The sequence below is a fragment of the Eulemur rufifrons genome, chromosome 7 (genome assembly GCF_041146395.1).
Source record: "Eulemur rufifrons isolate Redbay chromosome 7, OSU_ERuf_1, whole genome shotgun sequence".
Taxonomy (NCBI): domain Eukaryota; kingdom Metazoa; phylum Chordata; class Mammalia; order Primates; family Lemuridae; genus Eulemur; species Eulemur rufifrons.
This window is the reverse complement of record NC_090989.1, coordinates 190,661,873-190,689,053: the sequence shown is the minus strand read 5'-3', so window position 1 is coordinate 190,689,053 and position 27,181 is coordinate 190,661,873. Positions and strand designations below refer to the sequence as shown.

The following is a 27,181-nucleotide window of genomic DNA, read 5'->3' as shown; positions in this document are numbered from 1 at the left end:
AACGTTTACTGCCTCTATCCCATATTGGAACCCCAGATTGGTTCTCCATGCTTCAGTTCTAATGTTTTTGGCTATTCACTTCTACAAAGTAGGCAGAGACACTAGATGTAAAAGGTCACATGTAATGATTCCCATTCAAGAGAATATTAGAGGCAGACAGACCCAACAGCATGGACGGATTTCAAAAACATTACGTAGCAAAAAAGAAAGACACAAAAGGCTACATAATGTAGTAATTCCATTTACATGAATTCCTAGAGCAGGGAAAACTCATTTCTCGTGGCAAAAAGATTAGTGGCTGCCCATGTGGAAAGAATTAAATGGAGGCACAAAACAAATTTATTGGGATGATGGAAATGTTTTATGTCTTAATTAGGATGGGAATTGCCTGGGGGAATAACTTCATCAAAACACTGGGAAAAATAAAAAACTGAAAGAGAAACAGACTTTCCCAAATAAACCAAAGCTGAGGGACTTCATCACCACTAGGCATACCCTAAAATGTTAAAGGGAAAGGTGAAACAAAAGGACACTAGACAGCAACAATAAGGTATACAAAAATTAAAAATTCACAGGTAGGCTTGGGCATTGTGGCTCATGCCTGTAATCCCAGCACTTTGCGGGGGGTGCGGTAAGAGGATCACTTGAGGCCAGGAGTTTGAGACCTGCCTGGGCAACACAGTGAGACTCTTGTCTCCATAAAAAATAAAAATAAAGAAATTTAGCCAGGTGGGGTGGTACATGCCTGTGGTCCCAGCTACTAGTGAGGCTGAGGCAGGAAGACTGCTTGAGCCCCGAAGTTCAAGGCTGCAGTCAGCTATGATCAGGACACTGCATACCAGCATGGGCAACAGAGTAAGACCCTGTCCTGTCTCTTAAAAAAAAAAAAAAAAAAAAAAAAAAGGTCAAAGTAAATATATATACACATACAGAATAATGTAATGATGGTGCATAAAGCATTCTTAATTCTGAATTAAATGTAAAATAGAATGTAAAATACAAAAGCACAAAAAATTACAAAACTATATTAATGGATACACAATATAAAGATATAATTTGTAAAGCCAGTAACAAAGTGGGTCTGAAGAGATGTAAAAGCGAATTTTTGCATACAACTGAAGTTACATTGTTAACAGCTTAAAATAAACTGCTATAAGATGTTTTATATAAACCCATGGAGAATGCCTATAAAGGATACACAAAAATAAAATGAGAAAGGAAACAAAGTATGTCAATACAAAAAAATCAACAAAATACAAAGAAAGGCAGCAATATAGAATAAGAGGGACAAAATAGCTATAAGTCAGGGAAAAAACAATGAACAAAATGGCAATAATAATTCCCTCCCTATGATTAATTACTCTAACTGAAGATGGATTAAACTCCTCAATCAAAAGACAGAATGGCTGAATGGGTAAAAAACATGATGCAACTGTGTGCTATCTATAAAAGGCTCGCCTTAGATTTAAGGAGACACAGAGGCTGAAAGTGAAAGGATGGAAACAAGATATTCTATGTAAATGGTAACAAGACAGCCGAGGTAGCCATACTTATTATTAGAAAATTTTCACCTTTAAGTCAAAAACTATGACAAAAGACAAAAAGCACATGATATAATGATAGTACAGTCAATTCACGAGGAAGATGTAAAAATTATAAATATGTAATTTGCCTAACAGCAGAGCACCCAAATATATGAAGCAAACACTGACAGAACTGAAGGGATAAACAGCAACACAAAAAGATTTTTAATACTCCACTTTACAATAATGGAGGGAAACACAGAAGATCAATAAAGAAACAGAGGATTTGAACAACACTAAAGTCCAAGTGGACCAACAGAGGTATATAAAACACCCCACCGAACAGCAGTAAGATACACATTCTTCTCAAAAGCACACAGAAGAACATCCTCCAGGACAGATCACATGTCAGGTCATAAAACAAGTCTTAATAAACTCAGGAAGTCTGAAATCATACAAAGTAACTTTTCTGATCAGAATGGAATCAATAAGCAATACAAAAACTGGAAAATCCACAAATTAAACAATACACCATTGAATAACCAATGGATGAAAGAAGATACCACAAGGGAAATTAGAAAATATCTTGAGACAAATGAAAACAGAACATACATACCAAAACTTATGGGATGCAGCAAAAGCAGTACTGAAAGATACTTTTATATTGGTAAATGCCTGTGTTAAAAAAGAGAGGGGCCGGGCGAGGTGGCTCACGCCTATAATCCTAGCACTCTGGGAGGCCGAGGCGGGTGGATCGCTTAAGGTCAGGAGTTCGAGACCAGCCTGAGCAAGAGCGAGACCCCCGTCTCTACTAAAAATAGAAAGAAATTATCTGGCCAACTAAAATATATATAGAAAAAATTAGCCGGGCATGGTGGCACATGCCTGTAGTCCCAGCTACTCGGGAGGCTGAGGCGGTAGGATCGCTTAAGCCCAGGAGTTTGAGGTTGCTGTGAGCGAGGCTGATGCCACGGCACTCACTCTAGCCAGGGCAACAAAGCGAGACTGTGTCTCAAAAAAAAAAAAAAAAAGAAAGAAAGAAATGAAAAGAAAAGAAACAAAAAAAAAAGAAAGAAAGAAAGAAATGAAAAGAAAAGAAACAAAAAAAAGAAAGAAAGAAATGAAAAGAAAAGAAAAGAAACAAAAAAAAAAAAGAAAGAAATGAAAAGAAAAGAAACAAAAAAAAAAAAAGAAGAGAGATCTCAAATCAACAACCTAACTTTACACCTCAAGGAACAGAAAAGTAAGAACTAAACTCAAAGTTAGCAGAGGGAAAGAAACAATGAAGACTAAAGCATATGTAAATGAAATAAAGCATAGAAAATTAGGGGAGAAAAAAAAATTAGTAAAACCAAGTTGGTTTATTTTAAAGAACAACAACAACAAAAGTGACAAGCCCTTAGCTACATTAACTAGGAAAAAAAGAGAGAAGATTGAAATAACTAAAATTAGCAATAAAAGAGACTTTAAAAGTAATGTTATAGAAATAAGTCAGATAATAGACTACAATGAACTATTACAAGCTAACAAGTAGAATAACCTAGAAGAAAGGGATAAATTCCGAGAAAGATAGAACCTACTAAGACTGAATCATGAGGAAATAGAAAATCTGAAATCTTAAATATTAAGGAGATTGAACAAGTAATTAAAAATCTTCCAAGACAGAAAAGCCCAGGACTACGTGGGTTCACTGCAGAATGCTACCAGGCATTTGATACTTCTCAAACTCTTCCAAAAACTGAAGACTTTCTTTCTTCCACAAACTTCCTTTCTCATTTTATTTTGTTTATCTTATACATTCTCCATAGTTCCAAAATCATTCTATGAAGCCAGGATTACTGTGATAATGAAACCAAAGATACTACAAGAAAAGAAAGCTATAGAACAATATCCCTTATGAATACTGATACAAAACCCCTCAACAAAATACTAGCAAATCAAACTACAGTACATTAAAAGGAATATACATCATGACCAAGTAGAATTTAATCTTGGGACACAAGGATGCTTCAAAAATAGGAAAATCAATCAATAGAATAAATCACATTAGGCCGGGCGAGGTGGCTCACGCCTGTAATCCTAGCACTCTGGGAGGCCGAGGCGGGTGGATCGCTCGAGGTCAGGAGTTCGAGACCAGCCTGAGCAAGAGCGAGACCTCGTCTCTACTAAAAACAGAAAGAAATTATCTGGCCAACTAAAATATATATATACAGGCCGGGCGCGGTGGCTCACGCCTGTAATCCTAGCACTCTGGGAGGCCGAGGTGGGCGGATCGTTTGAGCTCAGGAGTTCGAGACCAGCCTGAGCAAGAGCGAGACCCCGTCTCTACTAAAAATAGAAAGAAATTATATGGACAGCTTAAAAATATATATAGAGAGAAAAAAAATTAGCCGGGCATGGTGGTGCATGCCTGTAGTCCCAGCTACTCGGGAGGCTGAGACAGTAGGATCGCTTGAGCTCAGGAGTTTGAGGTTGCTGTGAGCTAGGCTGACGCCACGGCACTCACTCTAGCCTGGGCAACAGAGTGAGACTCTGTCTCAAAAAAAAAAAAAAAAAAAAAATATATATATATATATATATATATATATACACAAAAAATTAGCGGGCATGGTGGCACATGCCTGTAGTCCCAGCTATTCGGGAGGCTGAGGCAGAAGGATTGCTTGAGCCCAGGAGTTTGAGGTTGCTGTGAGCTAGGCTGACACCACGGCACTCACTCTAGCCTGGGCAACAAAGCGACACTCTGTCTCAAAAAAAAAAAAAGAAAAAAAAAAAAAAAGAATAAATCACATTAAAAGAATAAAAGACAAAAGAATCACATGATCACCTTACTTGATTCAGAAAAAGCATCCTGACAAAATTAAACCACCTTTCATAAAAACAAAAAACACTCAACAGGCCGGGCGCAGTGGCTCACGCCTATAATCCTAGCACTCTGGGAGGTCGAGGCGGGTGGATCATTTGAGCTCAGGAGTTCGAGACCAGCCTGAGCAAGAGCAAGATCCCATCTCTACTAAAAATAGAAAGAAATTAGCTGGACAACTAAAAATATATATTAAGGCCGGGCGTGGTGGCACACGCCTGTAATCCTAGCACTCTGGGAGGCCGAGGTGGGCGGATCGTTTGAGCTCAGGAGTTCGAGACCAGCCTGAGCAAGAGCGAGACCCCACCTCTACTAAAAAATAGAAAGAAATTATATGGACAGCTAAAAATATATATAGAAAAAATTAGCCGGGCATGGTGGCGCCTGCCTGTAGTCCCAGCTACTCAGGAGGCTGAGACAGGAGGATCGCTTGAGCTCAGGAGTTTGAGGTTGCTGTGAGCTAGGCTGACGCCACGGCACTCACTCTAGCCTGGGCAACAGAGTGAGAGTCTGTCTCAAAAAAAAAAAAAAAAAAAAAAAAATATATATATATATATATTAAAAAATTAGCCGGGCATGGTGGCACATGCCTGTAGTCCCAACTACTCAGGAGGCTGAGGCAGAAGGATCACGTGAGCCCAGGAGTTTGAGGTTGGCGCTCTAGCCCAGGCAACAGAAGAAGACTCTGTCTCAAAAACAAACAAACAAAAAAACACTCAACAAACTAGGAATAAAGGCCGGGCGTGATGGCTCACGCCTGTAATCCCAGCACTCTGGGAGGCTGAGGCGGGAAGATCCTTTGAGCTCAGGAGTTTGAGACCAGCCTGAGCAAGAGCGAGACCTCGCTCTACTGAAAATAGAAAGAAATTAGCTGGATAACTAAAAATATATATAGAAAAATTAACTGGGCATGGTGGTGCATGCCTGTAGTCCCAGCTACTCAGGAGGCTGAGGCAGTAGGATTGCTTGAGCCCAGGAGTTTGAGGTTGCTGTGAGCTAGGCTGACGTGACAGCACTCTAGCCCAGGCAACAGAAGAAGACTCTGTCTCAAAAAAAAAAGGGGGGGGGGGTGGTAAAAGAAATGTACACGGAAAATGATACAACACTGCTGAATGAAATTAGAGAAGACAAATAAGCCGGGCTTATTGGCTCACACAAATAGCAAAAACACCTTAAATGATGTTCGATTTATCACTAATCATCAGGGTAACAGAAATCAAAACCACAATGAGGTATTACCACACACCCGTTAGTATAGTCACTATCAAATAAACAGAAAATAACAAGTGCTGATGAGGATATGGAGAAATCAGAACCCTTGTCCCCTGTGGTGTGATTATTAAGTGGTGCAGTGACTATGGAAAACAGTACAGAGGTTTCTCAAAAAATTAAAAGCAGAATTTCATGTGATCCAGCAATCTCATTTCTAGGTATATATCCGAAAGATTTGAAAACCAAATCTCAAAGAGATATTTACATGCCCATGTTCAATGTAGCATTACAATAGCCAAATTGTGAAAACAAGTTAAATGTCCACCAGCCGATAAATGGATAAAGAAAAGGTGGTATATATATATACTGGACTATATTATTTAGCCTTTAAACAGAAGGTAATCCTGTCATATGCTACAATAGGAATTAACCTTGAGGATATTACACTAAGGGAAACAAGCCACTCACAAAAAGACAAAATACTGCAGGGTTCCACTTATAGGAGGTATCTAAAATAATTAAACTCCTAGAAACACACACAAAGTAGAATGGTACTTGCCAGGCACTGTGCAGAGGGAAAAATAAGGAGTTACTGTTCAATGGGTATTCAGTTTCAGTCATACAAGACGAAAAAGTTCTAGATACCTGTTTTTTAACAATGTGTGTATAGTTCATAATATACATTTAAAAACTATGTTATGTGCTTTTTATCCATAATTTTTTAAAAAGACATGACGCACTGATGCATGATACAACATGGATGAACCCTGAAAACATTATGCTAAGTGATAAAGCCATATTGTATGATTCCATTTCTATGAAATGTACACAGATAAATCTATAGATTGGGGGAAACTGAAGGAAGACTGATAAAGAGTTCAGAGTTTCTTTGGGGGATGATGCAAATGTTTGTACAACTCTGAATGTACTAAAAACTACCAAGTTATAAATTTTAAAAAGATGAATTTTATGGTATGTAAATTATATTTCAATAAAGCTGTTAGGAAAAAATCTATTATGGTAAACAACTTTGTGAAATCTTATGTTTAAGGATACTGTTTTATCTTCAACAACTATACTGTATAATGTTCACGTCTTGAAAGATTTCTGTTTTCTTCTTCTTCTACTAGAATAGGATACTCTGCTAGTTACTGTATTTTTATTTATTCATAATCCTCATTCCAGAAGGGATTTAAGACACTCAAGACCTTCAAGTAAGTATTATAGAATACCATCATTTTTTGTCAAAACCACATGTCCCTGTTGTCCACATAACAGGTGGACCTACCTTATGTTTAGTCAAAAGAAGCCTAATATCCAGCAAAGTCTACTTGTTTGCTGGAAACTAACAACTGGATTTAAACCTTAGGACCAGAGCCTCTCAATCACTTGTAATAACAGACTGAATCCCAACAAGTTTGGAGATTTTTTTTTTAAAGACAGAAAATGGGGAGCAGGAGCAAAAATGTTATTGAGACTTATTAAAAGGTGGGGCGGGGGGACACAGAGCTTCTCGTAAAACTTTATTTCTGAAAATAAATGGAAATCTGGTTTTCAAAACTCAGATCCTTCTACATAATTCTACATCATTCAAGTGATAATCCTTCCCTCCCAGTTTATACTTCACCGTTCCAATAAAATACCAATTTCAAAATGACAATATTATGAGCACTTTCTCAAATCCCTTTCTATCACAGTCAGAAGTCCTTACCTGGTTCAGGGAGCTCAGCCTGTGGTGTTAAACTGGGAATTCCTGGCTCCTTTTCCATGTCCCCAAGGCTGGTATTGGATTTATCACAAATATTCAACTGTGACCCAACTGCATCTAAGTGGCCAGCATGATTCAGATCTGTTTGTGCATCCTCTGGTATGTTTGTTGAAGGAGGAGTTCTACACTCTAGAAATTCATCCTGCCTCTCCCGTACAGGGTCACTAGGAAGCAAGACCCCAAAGGCACCCTCAGAGTTTTCTTTCTCCCTAAATCTGTTAGTGCGCTTACGAGGTTTAGCACGCCTTTGGTTTAAACGCTGCCACCGCTTTTTAGGCACCGCTTGATTTACACCATTGTGTTCATCATTCGCACTGTTCATTTCAGAGTCCAGCTCTTGGCCTTTTCTGTTTTCAAAACCAGGGCCTTTTTTGGGAATTGTGTCAGGGTCAGGCTGTTTAACCTTGTTACGGAAATGAACGTCAGAAAGATCAGCAGCACCTTCACTTGTTAAATGGCCCATTAACTGAAGAGGCTCCTCTTTACCAGTGTCTTCTGTACCACCTCTCAACGAACCTCCACTTTCTCTGTCTCCCTGCAGTGCAGGCTCCAGAGACACAGCTGGAAGCCGGTTCAGTTTTCTTTTGCGCTCTGTCTTTAAGGCTTTTCGGTTCACTGTATTCTTTCCCATTTGAGCTGAAAAAGCATCTCGCAATTTGGATGATGGCTTTGATCGTCCACAGTTGCGCCTAGTCACACAGTTTGAACGACTTTTGCCAGAAGCAGGAAGATCTCTTCTGTCAGACACGAAGCCAGGTAGAGATGTAGACAATTCCCCAGACAGTGCACAGTCACCCCTACTGGGGCTAGGATTGGCTGAGTCCTGAATGCCATCTCCATTTTTTTCTGAATTGTGGGTGGAGCCTCCTGAAACCAAAACCTTAGAAGCCCCTGCAGGACTACTGGTAGAACAGTCTCCACGACTAGGACTCCGATAAGAGACCAAGTTGGGCGCCGTCATCAACCGTTGTTCCTTGGTCTTACTATCATGCATATCTTTCAACATCATTAGCAAGGTACTGAATTTGTAGTCTGGTTCTATAGGTAAATGATTCTGACTAGAAGCAGAAGAGAAAAGTAATGGTTTCGGTGGCTTTGACGTTCCAGAGTCACTGACATCCTCACCTAAGGATCTGTAAGAGAGTTCCTTTAACTCTGACAAAACATGTTTCACCACTGCTGTTTCTATGTCACTTGAATCCCTGGTTTTCTCATGCATGTTGTTCAGTAGTTTTAACCCATCTACTTTTCCACTTTTAGAAATGCTGGCCAAAGGAGAGCCTTTCATATCAGAAGAGCAGCATTTCAAACTGCAGTCCTCATTTGTAACTGGGGGTTCTACTATAACTGGGTTTTCTTTATGTTTGTACTTTATACTTCGAAACTTGGGCTGTTTGCTCTTCAAATGTAATAGAGCTTGATTTGTTGTTCCACCTTTTATTAGTGAGTTCTCACTGGAAATGCTTGATGACATGTTGAATTTTGGAGAAAGACCATCATTTCTGAAATCCGACTGGGGTTTATGGACAAGAGTGGACACTGTAAGATCAGAGAGATTAACCGGAGATGTCTCAGTTCTAGGCTCTGCTGTCTTAGTACAATCCACTAAATGGTCTGTATGTGAATTAGCAATGAGAGACTTCTGTTTTGTTTTTACCCTAGAGTTTGTGGCAGGATACCTAGAATACTTTATCTTTTCATTTTTCTGCATAGATAACATGTTTTCTTTTCTATCAAAGGCATCTGTAATTTCAAGGACACTGTGATCAGACTCTGAGTTGTGTTCTATGGGATCCAAATCACTGCTTCCATCATCAGAAGTGGTACAGATACTAATGGAATCACTTCGCTTTTCCTCATCACCTGCTCCAATATAGCAGAGCTGCACTTTGGAACTACACACCAGGCCTCGTTGGGGTTTCTTCTTCTCCCCAGAATGTTTTGAGATCAAGGCACCCTCAGGCAAGCCCAGTAAAGAGTCACAATTTGAAGTCTCAAATTCTTTCTTTGCAGTGTTTTTTCCACAAGAAGAAAACAGAAAACCTCCTGGGGCAGTGTTGGACCCTGTGAGGCTGTTTGCTATCCTGGAAAGTTCATTAGACGCCTGCTTATCAGATACATCCCCAGAGATAAAGTTTAAGCCAAGGTTCTCTGAAATCTTTCCCCCCCGTTCTTCCTTACGTGCTTCAAATTGCAGGAGGCCCTTTTTCACACTAGTCCTTTTTGGATTATCAGAGCTTTTTCTGGCTCGAGACTTAGCACAAGGCTTTTCCTTCTCATCTGCAGAATGTTCACAATCAAAAGCCAGAGACTTCAAGCAGCCATTAAGCAATATGTCATGTTCTGATTCAGGATCATTTGTACAGTCCTCAAATGGCATATCTTCCTCACTGTCCAACTTGATTGAATTGGTAACACATTTTCGGTTTTTTGACCCCTTGGGAACATCATACTGTTCAGCAAGACCGACACTGGCTTCCCATTTACTCAAAATTTTCTGAGGAACCTTAAATTTAAAGGAGAAAAAGAATATCACTTATCACAGAAAATGGGAAGGAGAACAAGGAAATGATCAATAAATACTTCTTAAATTAGAAGCTTTTCCAAACCTGTTGGACTTCTTCACATTATGAATGTATTTAACCATTTTTAAGTGCACAGTTAAAATGTACAATGTATATGCACTTAAAAAGGTATTAAGGCCCTTTTATGGGACTGGCCAGGTAGGTAGCACCTGAACTCACCTACAGCTTAACTTAATAGAAATTCCTCAACACTACTGCCTCCAATAAGATCCATCATTAGAGGAAGGATTGATCTCAGAAACACTCGACTTCCCCTACATTCATAACACAAAGGAGTGAACCAAACCATAACTTAGACTAAAACTGATAACATTACATTTCTAAATCAAGGAAGACCCAGACCCTCCCTACTTACTACATTATATCTTAGAATAAGGATTTATTTTCTTCCTAACTTATGAAGGGCAAGCATATGTTCACTTGCCTTAAAAAGAAAGCAAAAGGGTAAAGAAGATGAATATGGAAAAAATAGGTCAAGAAGAACAAGCAGGCCAGATCTACCCCCTAAGAGTGCTGAAATTTGAAATTCTAATTTTCACTAGCTACATGGCTAATCAAGACTCTCCATGTTACATACAAACTGGATTATAACTAAGCTGTCTCCTGGCTTAACCATGTAGTTCAGGGATACAAAGACACCCTGGGAATAATGACATACATAAGTTCTTTTCTTGATTCCTCACAGCATGAGGACATTGAGGCTCTATGAAAAACATCTAACTTTTCCAGACTCTCATTTCTTTCCTTGCCTCCATATGATAGATATTAGTCAAGGTTCTAACTACCAGTTAGTGTTCACAGACACTTTTATACTTGTGAAGGGGATGTTCTGCAAAGTATGCAAAAATTAAGGTCACTAGATAGGTAACCTCCTCTTATAAGGGAATAAACTGATCATCATTTACATACAAACACACACCCACAAATTCTCTTAACTGCAACAGAGTAAAATAATTTTCCAGAATCTGAAAGCATTAATTAATGAAATCCTCTGAAAAGAGGGCTGACAAATCTACATAGCTAAAAGGCTTAACAAAAACTTATACCTCCCCACTCCCAATCATCCAAAATATTAGAAAGCATGAAGTTAACCCCTTCATCCTAACAGTAAAACATACTATTTTTAAAGCATCAACCTCAAACATATTAAGTATTTTATACTTATTTCTAACCCTCACAACAGTTCTACAAGGTAGATGTTATTACACTAGTTTCAGAGATAAAGACACCAAGTCACAGAGGAATCAAGTTACAAGTGGCAGACCCTGCATACTAACTAAATTATTCTAATTATGATTTATTTTATTATTTTTATTTATTTATTTATTTTGTGAGACAGAGTCTCATTCTGCTGCTCTGGCTAGAGTGCCGTGGCATAAGCCTAGCTCACAGCAACCTCAAACTCCTGGGCTCAAGCAATCCTTCTGCCTCAGCCTCCCGAATAACTGGGACTACAGGCATGCGCCACCATGCCCGGCTAAATTTTTCTATATATATTTTTAGTTGTCCAGATAATTTCTTTCTATTTTTAGTAGAGATGGGGTCTCACTCTTGTTCAGGCTGGTCTCGAACTCCTGACCTTGACCAATCCTCCCGCCTCAGCCTCCCAGAGTGCTAGGATTACAGGCCTGAGCCATCATGCCCGGCCTTAATTATGATTTTTTTTTTTTTTTTTTTTTTTTTTTTTTTTTTTTTTTTTTTTTTTTTTTTGTTGAGACAGAGTCTCACTTTGTTGCCCAGGCTAGAGTGAGTGCCGTGGCGTCAGCTTAGCTCACAGCAACCTCAAACTCCTGGGCTTAAGCGATCCTACTGCCTCAGCCTCCCGAGTAGCTGGGACTACAGGCATGCGCCACTATGCCCGGCTAATTTTTTCTATATAGATTTTTAGGTGTCCACATAATGTCTTTCTATTTTTAGTAGAGACGGGGTCTCGCTCAGGCTGGTCTCGAACTCCTGACCTTGAGCAATCCACCCGCCTCGGCCTCCCAGAGTGCTAGGATTACAGGCGTGAGCCACCGCGCCCGGCCAATTATGATTTTTTTAAAATAGTTTAAAACTATTTAAAAACAGGGGAGTATAAAACATCAATCTAAGAAAAACTATTTCCCCTTTTAGAATTGACTATGAAAGAATATTAAACCATAGAGACAGACAGTAGAATGGAGGTACAAAGAACTGAGGGGCAGGAAGGGAAAATGGGGAGTTATTGCTTAATGGGTAGAGTTTCAGTTTTACAAGATGAAAATAATTATGAAAACTGATGGTTGCACATTATGAATGTATTTAATATCATTTAGCTGTATAACTAAAACTGGTTAAGATGATAAATTTTATGTTATGTGTACTGGAACACAATTTTTAAAATGGAGGCAAAAAGTACTGCCAAAAAAAAAAAAAATAATCAGCCAAAATTTTCTCGGCCAATTTTAACTCAAAACATCAAGCTAAAGAAACAAAGACACACGTTCATCATTAAAATATAACCAGTTTTGAAACTGCAAACTTAAGCACTGGCAAACATAAAAAAGAAAACTGTTAAAAGCCTTATCTTTCTCGTTTTTAAGAGAAATAATGAGTCCAGAGAGTGAGAAGCAGAATATTTCATTTTAGTGATCACTTTCTTCTCACATAAGAAATAACAAAAGACTGGTCATGCTACGTCATGCTGTAACTTCTCTGGGTGTAACGACAGAAGTAGCTGAAAACATTTCTAAACAAATTGAGTATAAATATTTCTAAAGCTAGCCCAGATCACTGCAAAAAACAACAACAACAAAAAAAAACCCCCTCCTTCCTAGCTATTTTCTCAAAGACATCCTAATACCAAAAGATAACCTATTTCAAAACCATAACGCTTCTTCCTTGTCTTCTCTCTGCCAACCCTCAAGTAGATAATTTTTTAAAGGCCTTTTATTTTTTTTCCCCCACCTTATGCCTATATCCTTTTTCTTTCTGTTTTCCTCTTCTCCTGAGGACAGGTAGCTCTTCAAATTGATGTCTGCCTTCAAACATGACGATTGCTTTTCCAGCCACCCAGGCTCTCTCAGAAGGGTCTCCGAAAGCCTCCACGTAGTACTGCCGATAGGGTCTCCGGTTGGAAACTAGGTAAGGACAAGAACCAATGTCATTACTTCAAAAACATGACTGCTAATCATCAAGAGAACAGCCACACCATTGTTGTCAAAGAAGCAAACAGTTAATATGGTAAAATACCTACTGAACTAGAAAATCTGAAGTAGGTACCCCCCCCAAAAAATTTTTAAGTATTCAACTGATGTGACAAAAAAATACTTAAGCGTTTATGAAAAAAAAAAAAAAAAAATCAATGGCCTAGTTTAGAAGTGATATATATTCAAAACCAGTTAGAGGCTGATTAGCTAATCACAGAGCAAATTAAGATGGCACGCCTGTAGTCCCAGCTACTCAGGAGATTGAGACACAAGGATCACTAGAGCCCAGGAGTTCGAGGCTGCAGTCCGCTTTACCCTGGGGCCTTCGCATGGATTTCTAAGAACAATCAACACTAAAAAATAAGGGGTACAGTCCTGATAGTATAGATACTATAAATTTAATGACTTCAGAGAGGGCAAATTCAGAGTCAAAAATTGGTTCTGGGCTGGGCGAGGGGACTCACGCCTGTAATCCTAGAACTCTGGGAGGCCAAGGCCAAGGTGGGAGCACTGCTTGAGGCCAGGAGTTCGAGAACAGCCTGAGCAAGAGGGAGAACCCATCTCTTCAAAAAATAGAAAAAATTAGGCACGCATAGTGGCACGCGCCTGTAGTCCCAGTTATCAGGAGGCTGAGGCAGAAGGATTGGTTGAACCTAGGAGTTTCATGTTGCTGTGAGCAATGATGACGCCACTGCACTCTGGGCGGGGGGGGGGTGACAGAGTGAGACTCTTGCCTCAAAAAATAAATTAATTAATAAATAAAAATACAAATCCAGTCTAGAAAACATTACAATCTAATTTATCTAGTATATATATCTCTTCCATACACAGCATTTTAGCATCTTTTACAGTATTAAAAAAAGGTTACAAAAGAAACAGAGTCAGAGCCGGAGATCCTAACTATCCACCTAACAGATAGTTAGGATCTCCACTTGAAAGAAAGGAAAGGGAGGGAGGGAGGGAAAGAAAGAAAAGAAAAAGAAAAGAAAGAAAGGAAAGGAAAAAAAGGGGGGAAAAAGGCCAGGCGAGGTGGCTCACACCTATAATCCTAGCACTCTGGGAGGTCAAGGTGGGAGGAGAGCTCGAGGTCAGGAGTTCGACATCAGCCTGACCAAGAGTGAGACCCACCTCTACTAAAAATAGAAAGAAATTATATGGAGAGCTAAAAATATATATAGAAAAAAATAGCCGGGCATGGTGGCACACGTCTATAGTCCCAGCTACTCGGGAGGCTGAGGCAGGAGGATCGCTTGAGCCTAGGAGTTTGAGGTTGCTGTGAGCTAGGCGGACGCCACAGCACTCTAGCCTGGGTGACAGAGTGAGATGAAGGGGAAGGGGAAGGGGAAGGGGAAGGGGAAGGGGAAGGGGAAGGGGAAGGGGAAAGGGAAGGGAAGGAAAGGAAAGGGAAGGGGAAAAAGGACGAAAGAAAGGGAAAGAAGAAAAGGAAGAAAGGAAGGCAGGCAAGTGAGCTACAGAGGCTTCACAATTTGGCACTTTTTTAAAAAGGAAATGCAAAGCATTTTATATGGAAAATTCACTTTAACTCACATATAATTCCATTACAACAACCACATCCTGTTTCAAAACACAAAAAAGAATCCAAACATCTCTTTGAAAAAACAGGAAAAGTCTACTTCCTTCAGAATGCAAAAAGAAAATGAAAGGGGAGGACAGATTTATAAACTGAACTGTAGAACAAGTATAAACAGAGATGATTTTTAAAACTCCTAGCTATGCAGTAATTGGAAGAGTAGACCCATCCCCCCAAAGTACATTTCAAAGGCAGTTTCTCTTAAAAATGCTAGTTTCAAAAGTTTACAAATGGTTATCTATAAAAACAAGGCTTCATAATGAAATTAAAACTTGGTTAACTTTTCTGTTTTTAGTCTATTTTAAAAAGAAACTAAGAAAAAACCAAACTTCTTATTTCCCATCTATTGAATTAAAATCTTCAATAGAAATCATCTATAAGGGGGATTAAAATTGGTTAAGATATACCTATACGGAGATTCTTAAAGTTAATTTGAGAACAAATCATTCTCCCATAAATAAATAAATTCAACTAACAGATCAAAAACTTCTGATGTGCCAATACTACAAAGAGAAAAAAAAAGAACTCACTGCCTCATGGATAAGACATATATAAAGAGCAGATCACCCCCCTTGCCATGTGATGCCCTGCACCACCCTCAGGACTCCAAACAGAGTCCCCACCAGTCAGGAGGCCCTCACCAGATAAGGCCCCTCGAATTCTTAGCCTCCAGAATGGGTAATGTAGATTGGAAGACTCAGTAGAAGGGTGACCTAATCCTGAAAAAACAGAGGCTGTATGGCAGTTACAATCCTGGAATCCAGAAGGAAGTACACCACTTCATAAACTCTGAGATGCCAGAGATGGAAAGTTGTACATTTATTTTACAAACCACTAAGAAACGGAGGAAAAAAAAACATGAAAACAAACAAAAAGCCATCACCTTGATATGGTCAATATATCAATTTAAAGATACATGTTAACTTCATATTTTGTTTTTAGAATCAATGAAATATAGTATTTAAATCTCAGGTGCATATTTAGGTAAGAATTACCTAATTTTACATTTATGTGAGATGATGATTATGATAATCTGCTTATGACACCAATTATGGCATTCTCCCTCAAGAAACAAAGACATATACAAATAGATCATGGTACAACAGCATGACAATAGCAATAACATAAAAACTCACTAAAAATAACACCAAAAAATGGAAATCATTAACTAGAGGACATATAGGACACTTGAACAATTTCTAAAGGTACACAGTTTGCTGGGCAGAGAATTCAAGTATGAGGGCCTCGAACCCTCAAAGGCATGAATGAACAAAACGATTATAACAAACTACAAGTGGTTCAGAACACTAAATCACAATGTGGAAGGAAAGTAAAACTAAGCAAGGTTAGACAGAGGCCAGACCTGAAAAAGTTTACATGGCACATTAAAAGCTTAGCCATTATCCTGCAGGCAATGAGGAGCCTCATTTAAACCAAGCAAATAAGGCTCAGTTTTACATCTTAGAAATATAAACTTCCTTGACCTAGATTCTAAATAACACAATAAGAAGAAACAGGATACTCACTAGACCAGAGATCACCAAAGTAGTATGGACATGAAATGATTAGAACCTCAACTAAGGCAGTAAAAATGGGAAGAACAAAATGTGAAAGATGTTTTGAAAAATAAAATGCAGGCTAGGCACAGTGGCTCATTCCTATAATCCCAACGCTTTGGGAGGCCAAAGCAGGAGGATCACTTGAGGCCAGGAGTTCAAGACTAGCCTGGGCAAGGTAGAAAGACCTCATTTCTACAAAAAAATTTTTTACAAATTATCTGGGCATTGTGGTATGTGCCTATAGTCCCAGCTAGTTGCCAGGCTGAGGCAGCAGGATCCCTTGAGCCTAGGATTTCAAGGTTACATTGAGTCATATGATCATACCACTGCACTCCAGCTTAGGCAACAGAGCAAAGCCATGTCTCTTTAAAAAAAAAAAAAATTCAAAAGGACTTGATATATAATCCAAAAGTCAGATAAAACAGATATTTATACAATACTGAAAGAAACATTATTCACAATAGACAAACAACCCAAATGTCCACTAAACAATAAATGGAAAAATAAAATGTGATACACAATGGAATTTTAGCTTTAAAAAAAAATAATTCTGAAACATGTAACAGCATAGATGAACCCAGAAGACATTATGGTAAGTGAAATAAGCCAGACCCAAAAGGAAAGTATTATATGATTCCACTTATATTAGGTACCTAGAATACTCAACTTCATACAGAAAAAAAGTAGATTAGTAGTTACCAAGGGCCAGGGGGTTGCTACTAAGTGGGTACGGAGTTTCTGTTTGGGATGATGAAAGTACTCACATACATACATAGACCTTGAAAACACTATGCTAAGAGAAAAAAATCAGTTACAAATGACCACATATATGACTGAATTTATAGACGGTCCTTGACTTACAATGGTTCAACTCACAATTTTCCTACTTTATAATGGTATTAAAGCAATACACATTCAGCAGATATAATAGCCATACCTGGCTTAGGATGCCTGGCTTAGTTTTATTGGGATACAGCCCCAACTCTTAACATAATAAGGTATACAGTGAATTCCTAACCAAAATTATATGTATAATAAGAAAGATAAAGGGTGACAGAGGTGGGGTGGGAAATGGAGCTCAATGCAGCAATGAAAAATAATACAAAATAATGGCATTTTGAGATGCAGAAGTACCACACACCCAGCTAAAAGAGTTGAAGGTGTTCTGTGCTGTGGAGAAGAGGTATTACAACAGCAAACTGTTTTTCTTTTTTGAGACAGAGTCTCGCTTTGTTGCCCAGGCTAGAGTGAGTGCCGTGGCGTCAGCCTAGCTCACAGCAACCTCAAACTCCTGGGCTCAGGCGATCCTACCGCCTCAGCCTCCCGGGTAGCTGGGACTACAGGCATGCGCCACCATGCCCGGCTAATTTTTTTGTATATATATTTTAGTTGGCCAGATAATTTCTTTCTATTTTTAGTAGAGACGGGGTCTCGCTCTTGCTCAGGCTGGTCTCAAACTCCTGACCTTGAACGATCCACCCGCCTCGGCCTCCCAGAGTGTTAGGATTACAGGCGTGAGCCACCGCGCCTGGCCCAAACTGTTTTTCTTTTCTTTTTTTTGATATAAGGTCTTGCTCTGTCACCCAGTCTAGAGTACTGTGACACCACCATAGCTCACTGCAACCTTCAACTCCTGGGCTCAAGTCATCCTCCTGCCTCAGCCTCTCAAGTAGCTGGGTTTACAGGCACACATCACCATGCCTGGCTAATTTTTCTATTTTTTGTAGAGACAGTCTAGCTATATTGCTCAGGCTGGTCTTGAACTTCTGACCTCAATGATCCTCCTACCTCAGCCTCCCAAAATGCTAAGATTATGGGCATGAGCCACCACCATACCTGGCCCAGACTGTTTTCTTAACAAGACTTGTAGAATTAACCACTTGACTATTTAATTTTATATGTACTGTATCTGATAATAATGATTTTTTTTAAAAAAACAAAACAAAATGGTTTTATGAAATTTTGTGCTTTCTAACACCATTTGAAATAATTGACTTTGAGAAACCAATAAACATGAATGATCACAATATGAACATTACATGATTTTTAATTTTTATCTGGTATTAATAATTGGTACCAAACAATAATTTTTTATATAAGTATACATGGGTGTTCATTTTACTATTCAACTTTTCTGTAGGTTTGAAACTTTCAAAATAAAAACTTCAAAGAGATTACATTGCTACAAAGTCAAACATTAATAGTAGTCATAGTTTCAGTGTGGTGGGAGCAAAATTATTTCTGACAGTAAATATTTCTTACGAGCTACTTGGCAGCTGCAATGGTAAGACTGGTGGTTCCACTAGTTATCTCCTATGAAGGAGATACATAGAAAAACTCAAATTCAAATAAAAACGGAGAGTATAAATTAAGCTTTCCAGAATTAGCTTGTCATAACCACCTCGGAAAAAAAGTCAAAATGAGAAATACGAGGAGAAAATAAAAAAATTAAGTAATATGAAGTAACCAGCTGAAAGGTTAAATAGACCCATTTTAACTTGTTCTATCATTTCTGCAACAGGGAGTTATTTAAATTTACCCTTTGGGGGAAGCTCCCTTGAATTAAAAAAAAGAAAACGATCTTCCTGTCAGCAATAGCATTTGCTCTCTAATGTGACCACAGTCTTCACTCAGAGAAACAGGAAAGATAGGAAATGTTCAAGTATAGCACACGGAACCTACAATCACCAGCACCCTCACCAACCCCTAATGTTTACATTAGAATGGCTCTCTTCCTCCCATTCAGGCCAAAGCCTGACTATGATCTGAATCACATCTAACCATCTCCTTCTCCCTTAGAGGATGATCCCATCTCTGATCCTGCATTACTTCTGTCTTCCACCTCAGCCTATCTCCAGAACTCTTCTCATCATTACTAACTATATAATCCTTCTTCTTTTTAAAAATCTTTCTGGACCCCATATACCTCTCCAGCTACAGCATCTTCCTTTCTCTGCCTCTGTCTCCATTTTCTCAGATCAGTCCAGTCCAACTTCTGCCACAATCAAACCACCAAAAAAAGGTTACCAGTGATCTACACAACTCCTTATCTCTAATGGACATTTTATGTGATCACTAGCCAACACTCAATAAAACTGACCACACCTTCCTTCTTAAAATAGATTAGTCTCTTCCCTTATCCACAGTTTGTCTTTCCATGGTTTCAGTTATATGCAGTACAGTATAATGAGCTACTGAGAGAGAGAGAGAGACACCACATTCATGTAACTTTTATTAATGTTTATTACTATAATTATTTTTTTATAAGTTGCTGTTATTAATCTTACTATGCCTAATTTATAAATGAAACTTTATGTTCCTGCAGATCATATTGAGCAGAAAAATAAAATTAAAAAAATAAACTTGACCATAGGTTATGTATGTATGGGAAAAAACATCATATATACATATAGGATTCAGTGCTATCCACAATTTCAGACATTCGCTTTGGGTCTTGGAATGTACCACATATGGATACTACTGTGTTTTAGTTTCTAGACACCAAATTCTCCCAGTTTTCCTCTTACATGTCTGATTCATCTCTTTTGGAAGCTCAGTCTCCTCCACATAGACCTCAAATGCTGGCTTCCTCAAAGCAACCTCTTGTCTCATGGTATATTTTGTCCCCAACATCATATCATCCATACCTTGCCTATGGTTTCAACTATAATAATATGAACAAGCAGATGGCACTTCTCAGTTATAAATGTTCCAGGGTTCTTTCAGTAAATGGCAACATGGATGGAGCTAAAAACATGGGAGCCATCCTGAGATGCAGAAACCTGGAAGCTAGAAACCTCAGGAATTCATTCATTCACCCTTACTCCCCATTATTCAATCCATTACTGAGATAGATACTTATCTCCTAAATCATTCTTTATTTTCTATTCACAATTTTCATCACATCACAACTACTGCAATGATTCCTTTAACTATCTCCTCTTATTTATTTGTGCCTCCTCTAATCCACACTGCAGCCAGAGTGAACTTTTAAAAGTACACTTGAGGCCGGGCGCGGTGGCTCACGCCTGTAATCCTAGCACTCTGGGAGGCCGAGGCGGGTGGATTGCTCAAGGTCAGGAGTTCGAGACCAGCCTGAGCGAGACCCCGTCTCTACTAAAAAAAAAAAAAAATAGAAAGACATTATATGGACAACTAAAAAAATCTATATAGAAAAAATTAGCCGGGCATAGTGGCGCATGCCTGTAGTCCCAGCTACTCGGGAGGCTGAGGCAGTAGGATCGCTTAAGCCGAGGAGTCTGAGGTTGCTGTGAGCTAAGCTGACGCCACGGCACTCACTCTAGCCTGGGCAACAAAGTGAGACTCTGTCTCAACAAAAAAAAAAAAAAAAAAAAAAAAAGTACACTTGAGGCCGGGCGCGGTGGCTCACGCCTGTAATCCTAGCACTCTGGGAGGCCGAGGCGGGTGGATCGCTCGAGGTCAGGAGTTCGAGACCAGCCTGAGCAAGAGTGAGACCCCGTCTCTACTAAAAATAGAAAGAAATTATATGGACAACTAAAATATATATATACAAAAAATTAGCCGGGCATGGTGGCACATGCCTGTAGTCCCAGCTACTTGGGAGGCTGAGGCAGTAGGATCGCGTAAGCCCAGGAGTTTGAGGTTGCTGTGAGCTAGACTGACGCCACGGCACTCACTCTAGCCCGGGCAACAGAGTGAGACTCTGTCTCAAAAAAAAAAAAAAAAAAAAGTACACTTGAGATCACATCACCCCCTGCTCAATGATATCTCATTGTTTGTAGGTAAAATACAAAATTTTTAACGAAGTCTACATAGTAGTAATGATTCAGTGCATATCTACTTCCCAGTCTCATATTGTGTCACCCTCCATTACTCTGTTGTAGATCACTCACAGCCAGAGCACATACTATTTTCTGTTCTGAAAACCAGCTCCTCTTTTCCCTAGTTAACACCTAACTTATCCTCTAAAGTCTCAGATAAAAGATAACTTTACTAGGTCAACTGCCCTAGAACACCATCACAACAAAAGTCCAAGGTAAGCGTCCCTGCTATATCACTGAATGCACACAAAAATTTTTCCTTGTATGTTGTTCTCAGTTATATAATTATTTACTTGATTATTTGCTGGTGCCTTGTCTCTTTTACTAGATTCTAATTTCCCATGACAGCTGATGTTTTTGCCCATTACTGGATCCCAGCACCTAGCACAGTACTCAAATCAATACAATATACTTAGTATTTGTAAAATAAATGGCATGGACTCAACTAGCGTTGAGTATAGTGCATAACGAACACTATAATGAATAAGGAACCGGCAGTACCTAGGGACAGGGAGGTTACAAAAGAAGAGAATTTTGTATAAGTAGAATTTAGAAATCTAGACAGGCCACAATGGATAAGGTACTAGCCGTTTAATACAGAAAACTCAAAGGTCTTTGGGCACCTGGATATTCAATATACAAAATATAAAATCAAATCTAGCAATTCCAACTTTGGAGCAATCATCCTACAGAAAAATATGAAAAAAATCTCTAAGAAGTGGAAAAGACAAGCTGCAAAATATACATATACTATGCTACTTTCACGATAAAAGGGAGGGACAGGAGATGACAATATATATTTGGATTTACATAAACAAACTGGAAAGAACTATTAGTAACAATTGGTTACCCACTGAAAAGAGGGGTGAAGAATGGGGCAGATAACAGCAAAAGAGAAAGTTGACTGTTTTGAATCTCATAAACATATCCTATTCAAAAACTAAAATACATTTATTAAAACTACAATAAAACCACAAAGCATCTTAACACACACAAAAAAAGAGCTCAAAACCATGTTTCAGGCTCCACTTTATAGCAATTTAAAGATATCATACAAAAATAAATAAATAAAGGTAAGATACCTGATATTCAAATACAACAACCAAGTAAGAAACAAACTATAGTAAGTAAAGGAAATACTCAAAATTAAGATTGCAAAATTCAAAATAACATAAGCAATATTTATAATTGTTTCAGCTTTTAAATGATCAAAAATGATACAAACATGAAGATTAAAGTATAAATATGTAAATATAATGAAAGGTAATTCTGGACAATGTAAACTTCAGGTAAATGGCCTAACACTTTCCTGGTGTCTACAGCTAAATCAATTGAGAATTTTTAAATCATAGAGTAAAATAAACTTAAACATTCAAAAGAGATAAAATACGTTAACAATTCATTCACAAAATGCTCTTAGGAGAAAACAGATTATTATTAAAGGCAACAAAAATTGGGTTATACTAAAGGCAACTGCAAGTTTATAATTCCATACTGTATTTTATCATGTATAATCAACTGGAGGTATTACCTTTCATTTTTGAGTGTGTGTTAATCAATGGATCAGAACAAATCCTGCAGGGCCACCATGGGCGTCTCTTGAATTTTGCCCAGATGAGATCTCCAACTTCATACTTCAGTGGCGTAGACTTTTTCTTGGGTTGACACTTTAGGTAGACAAAACATGGGACATCAATAAGAATAAAATTTTTTGAAACAGGATATTACCTTCCCATTAGCCTTCTGAGAAAGCAATGCCTGAAAACTCAGGATGAAAACACTCCAACATAACAAGAGTTACAAAATAAGTACAACTAAATTATTTTGCCTTAATTGTTAATAACATAGCCTTTTATCCAGTACTAGCTTTCAATTTATAATTGTTTTATATGACTAGTCTATTTACATTACAAAAATAAAATTGAACTGTTTTGATTATTAAAAACTTAAAAACTAAAATAATAAAAATAATCCCAAGGCAAAGCTATGTTTGTTTCAGTCCTTGGATCACAGCATGAAGGGGGAAAACATAGAAAATTATAAACAGAATTTTTAACAATGTCAAGAGACTACAGAACCTTCTCCAGGTGATATTCTACATCCTTCTCAAAACAACACAGAAATTTCTATTAGTTAATTAACTATAATGACTCTGATGAAAACATCCTGAAAGCTATATATTTAGGCTAGACACTAGTTATATCAGTGCAACTGGCCTGAATTTTTCCCAAGATACGCATGGAAAGTTGCATCAAGAACATTGCACTGTGCAACTCCCAGGGACACCATTCATACAGAATGTAATATAAATGGAGCTCCTTGGAACTGTCCAACGCATAGACCCTTGTTGCATCCTTCCTCCAAAAATAATATGCCTAATTGGCCTAGAATTCTGGACACCAAGAAATATCTCAGCCCTAAATCCATGTCCATGCCTTTAACATCCCACAAATGGTATAAATCTCCTGCCTTGAGAGAAAAACTATTTTGTGTTTAATATACCTAAGATTCCCATCTGGTGTACCAGAAAGGATTTGCAAGTGTGCTGAGATATTTCTGAGTGTCCAAAAGAATTCTCTAGGATACTCAAACTAAGAGCAACTTCCTCCAGTTGCTCCAAGGAAACATGCAAATATTATCATTTTATTTAAATGCCACATCTTGAAAAAAGCTCGGTGAGTTCATCTGCCAGACTCAATCTTCTCTCCTCAATGCCTAAAACAGTATGCACCTGACACAGATAAACTAAGTGTTCAACAAATGGTACGCTGAATGAGTTCATTGAAATAATTCAAATAAATGATGAATAATGCCCCAGATGAAGGATATCAAAGGACTGGGCTCAATTCAATGATTTGTAAGTTACCACTCAACTTTAAGACTCTGGTTTCAGCCATAAACCACAGAAAATCCCACAGAATGCTTCTAAATACTCATAGAAGTTAAATCTCATTTGAAAATGCTATGATTGGAGGAAGGGGTGGACGAAAACAGAAAAAAACGAAAATACTAGGATTAGTTCTTCATGTATATAGAGCTTCTGGGACTAAGATAGGGACTACATATTATTATTATTATTTTTTTTTTTTTCCCCAGAGATAAGGCCTTGCTCTGTCATCCAGGCTGGAGTGCCGCGATCATAGCTGACTGCAGCTTCGAATTCCTGGGCAAAAACAACTCTCCCATGTCAACTTCCCAAGTAGCTAGGTGTCTAGGCATGTACCATCATACTCAGCTATGTTTTGTTTTGTTTTGTTTTTTTAGAGATGGGGACTTGCTAAGTTGCCCAAGCTAGTCTCAAACTCCTGGCCTCAAACAATCCTCCAGCCTCAGCCTCCCAAAGTGCTGAGAGATTATTTTCTTTTACAAAGCCCTAAGAGGGTATTTTTAACTATTATGAGTCTGTGAGTTATCAGAAAGAATATGACTTCAAAGCTAGCTGACTTTGAAACTTTAAAACCAGTGTTGCAAGACTTGATGGGAAAAACAAATCTGTTATTTATCTGTTTTAAAAATTACAATCTGAAAAGGTTCCCATTCCTTTCTGATATAATTTGGTTTCTGATTATTTAAATATATTTGGCAATCATCACTAAATATGGAACTTGCTTATTAATTCAAGTCCTAAATGACTTTAAATACAGTAACTAGCATTTACTTGATGCTTGATCTGTGCCAAGCACTGTTCCTCCTTGAATCCTCTTAAGGTAGATACTATATTATTACCCCAATTTTATGCAGAGCCAGGTTTCAAACTTAGGCAGTCCAACTGCAGAGCCTAAACTCTTAACCAGAGCCTAAACTCTTATTATTCAATAACAATAAAATCTCATGACTATGATATTCTTTATGAAAAATTCAGCCATAATCTAGGACATGGCCATGTTTCTATCTCCGTATGGCTGCTACAAAAGGATTACATTGTATTATCCGAAGTATAGCCATAAAACACATGCATTCAATGGAAGAGAAAGGACATGAGTGTTATCAGGTAAAGACAGTCACTACAATCACACAACCAGACAAAGTGGTCTTTACCTCCATTACAAATTGGGTCACCTTAAACAAGTCATTTAATTCAGCCCCAGTTTCCTAAGCCACAAAATTGGGAAATTAACACCTACTCTACCATGAACCATCAAGATGACTAACTATTAAGTCTACTCCCAGTATTTTAACTCAAAGAAAATAATTCAAATAAGTAAAATAACTGTTTAAAAAGACATTTAAAGCAATTTATTTATGACAAAAGTTAAAATCCACAAAGTGACCTATTAAAAAAGAATTATGGTATGACAACTCTGAAATATGCTAAGTGCAGCTGATGTCATATGATACTGAAAATCGATTACACAGCCATACATAGAATACACGATCTATTTAGAAACCATGCCGAAGCAGTAATCATGATTTAAAAAAAAAAAAAAAAGCCATTGAGAAACAAAAAGTTTCTTAAATTGATGGGCAAAGATTTTCACAAACCTGAAATATTTTTCTCCTACTATTTTAATAGATTTACCACAATAACCAAATAAAATATATGCAAATTCAGTGAAAAAACTGTATATATAAATACATATTGTTAATACTATTATTCAATAGTGCCCAAATATAACTGACTTTTTAAAAACACATACACACACACATACAGTCTCGCTATGTTGCCCAGGCTAGTTTCAAACTCCTGGGCTCAAGGAATGCTCCTGCCTCAGCCTCCCAAGTAACTGGGATCACAGGCTACCCACCGCACAAGGGTGGGGAACCTGCAGCCTTCTGATTTCAAGACTGTCCTTTTTTAAGCAGCAAAGGAGACAAGAAAAGCTTCAGACTTTCTCTGCTGCACATCTTTTAATAAAAGAATTTGTTCTGTAACATTTGGATTCAGTCAAAAATGCCACACTTAAGGCCTAAAGGCCAAAAGTTCCCCACCCTGAAAAGGCCTCTAAACATGAAAAAAGAGGAAATCAAGGACAAAGCTTTAAAAAGATATACAACTCTTCTCTTAAAACCAGCTTAGGCTGGGCGCGGTGGCTCACGCCTGTAATCCTAGCACTCTGGGAGGCCGAGGCGGGTGGATCGTTTGAACTCAGGAGTTTGAGACCAGCCTGAGCAAGAGTGAGACCCTGTCTCTACTAAAAATAGAAAGAAATTATCTGGCCAACTAAAATATATATATATAGAAAAAATTAGCCGGGCATGGTGGCACATGCCTGTAGTCCCAGCCACTCAGGAGGCTGAGGCGGTAGGATCGCTTAAGCCCAGGAGTTTGAGGTTGCTGTGAGCTAGGCTGACGCCACGGCACTCACTCTAGCCTGGGCAACAAAGCGAGACTCTGTCTCAAAAAAAAAACAACCAGCTTAAAGGCCAGGAGTGGTAGCTCACTCCAGGAGGCTGAGGCAGCCAGATCCTTTGAGCTCAGGAATTTGAGACCTGCCTGAGTAAGAGCAAGACCCTGTCTCTACTAAAAAAAAAAAAAAATAGCAAGAAATTAGCTGGACAAATAAAAATACATAAAAAAAAAAAAAATTAGCTGGGCATGGTGGCACATGCCTGTAGTCCCAGCTACTCGGGAGGCTGAGACAGGAGGATTGCTTGAGGACAGGATCGCTTGAGCCCAGGAGTTTGAGGTTGCTGTGGGCTAGGCTGATGCCACAGCACTCTAGCCTGGGCAACAGAGTGAGACTGTCTCAAAAAAAATAAAATAAAAACCAGCTTAAAATTTTCACCTTGCAAAGAGAGACTTCCAAACAAATCGTTTTTAAGCCCATAATTCAACTGCACACAAACTTACTAACACTAAGTTCAACAAGAGACACAAAGACAAATAAGGCACAATTCCTGATTCCAAGACACTTGGGATAGGTATCAGAGAACACATGAGTGAAGAAGTGGCACCTGAGTTTAGACTGGCAGGATAGGCAGATTTAAGGCTTTTCTTTTTACTTTTCTTTTATTTATTTCAAAATACTAGGGGAGGGTTGGGCATGGTGGCTCACTCCTATAATCCTAGCACTGTGGGAGGATGGATTGCTTGAGGTCAGGAGCTCAAGACCAGCCTGAGCAAGAACAAGACTCCATCTCTAATAAAATGAAACAATTAGCCCGGCA

General features: G+C 38.4%; 1 protein-coding gene across 12 annotated transcripts in view; it reads right to left on the bottom strand.

Annotated features, from left to right (window-relative positions):
- NSD1 (nuclear receptor binding SET domain protein 1) overlaps positions 1-27,181 on the bottom strand; it is a 159,719-nt gene that overhangs the window by 73,379 nt on the left and 59,159 nt on the right. For 11 of the 12 annotated variants that reach the window (XM_069476169.1, XM_069476173.1, XM_069476177.1 and 8 more), the window contains 3 exons: positions 22,605-22,740; positions 12,880-13,052; positions 7,310-9,872 (listed from right to left, as the gene is read on the bottom strand). In XM_069476169.1, coding sequence (XP_069332270.1) covers positions 7,310-9,872; positions 12,880-13,052; positions 22,605-22,740 — 2,872 coding nt within the window. Of the gene's footprint in view, positions 1-7,309; positions 9,873-12,879; positions 13,053-20,474; positions 20,577-20,730; positions 20,753-22,604; positions 22,741-27,181 lie in introns of all 12 variants that reach the window. The other variant, XM_069476180.1, reaches the window with a different exon arrangement.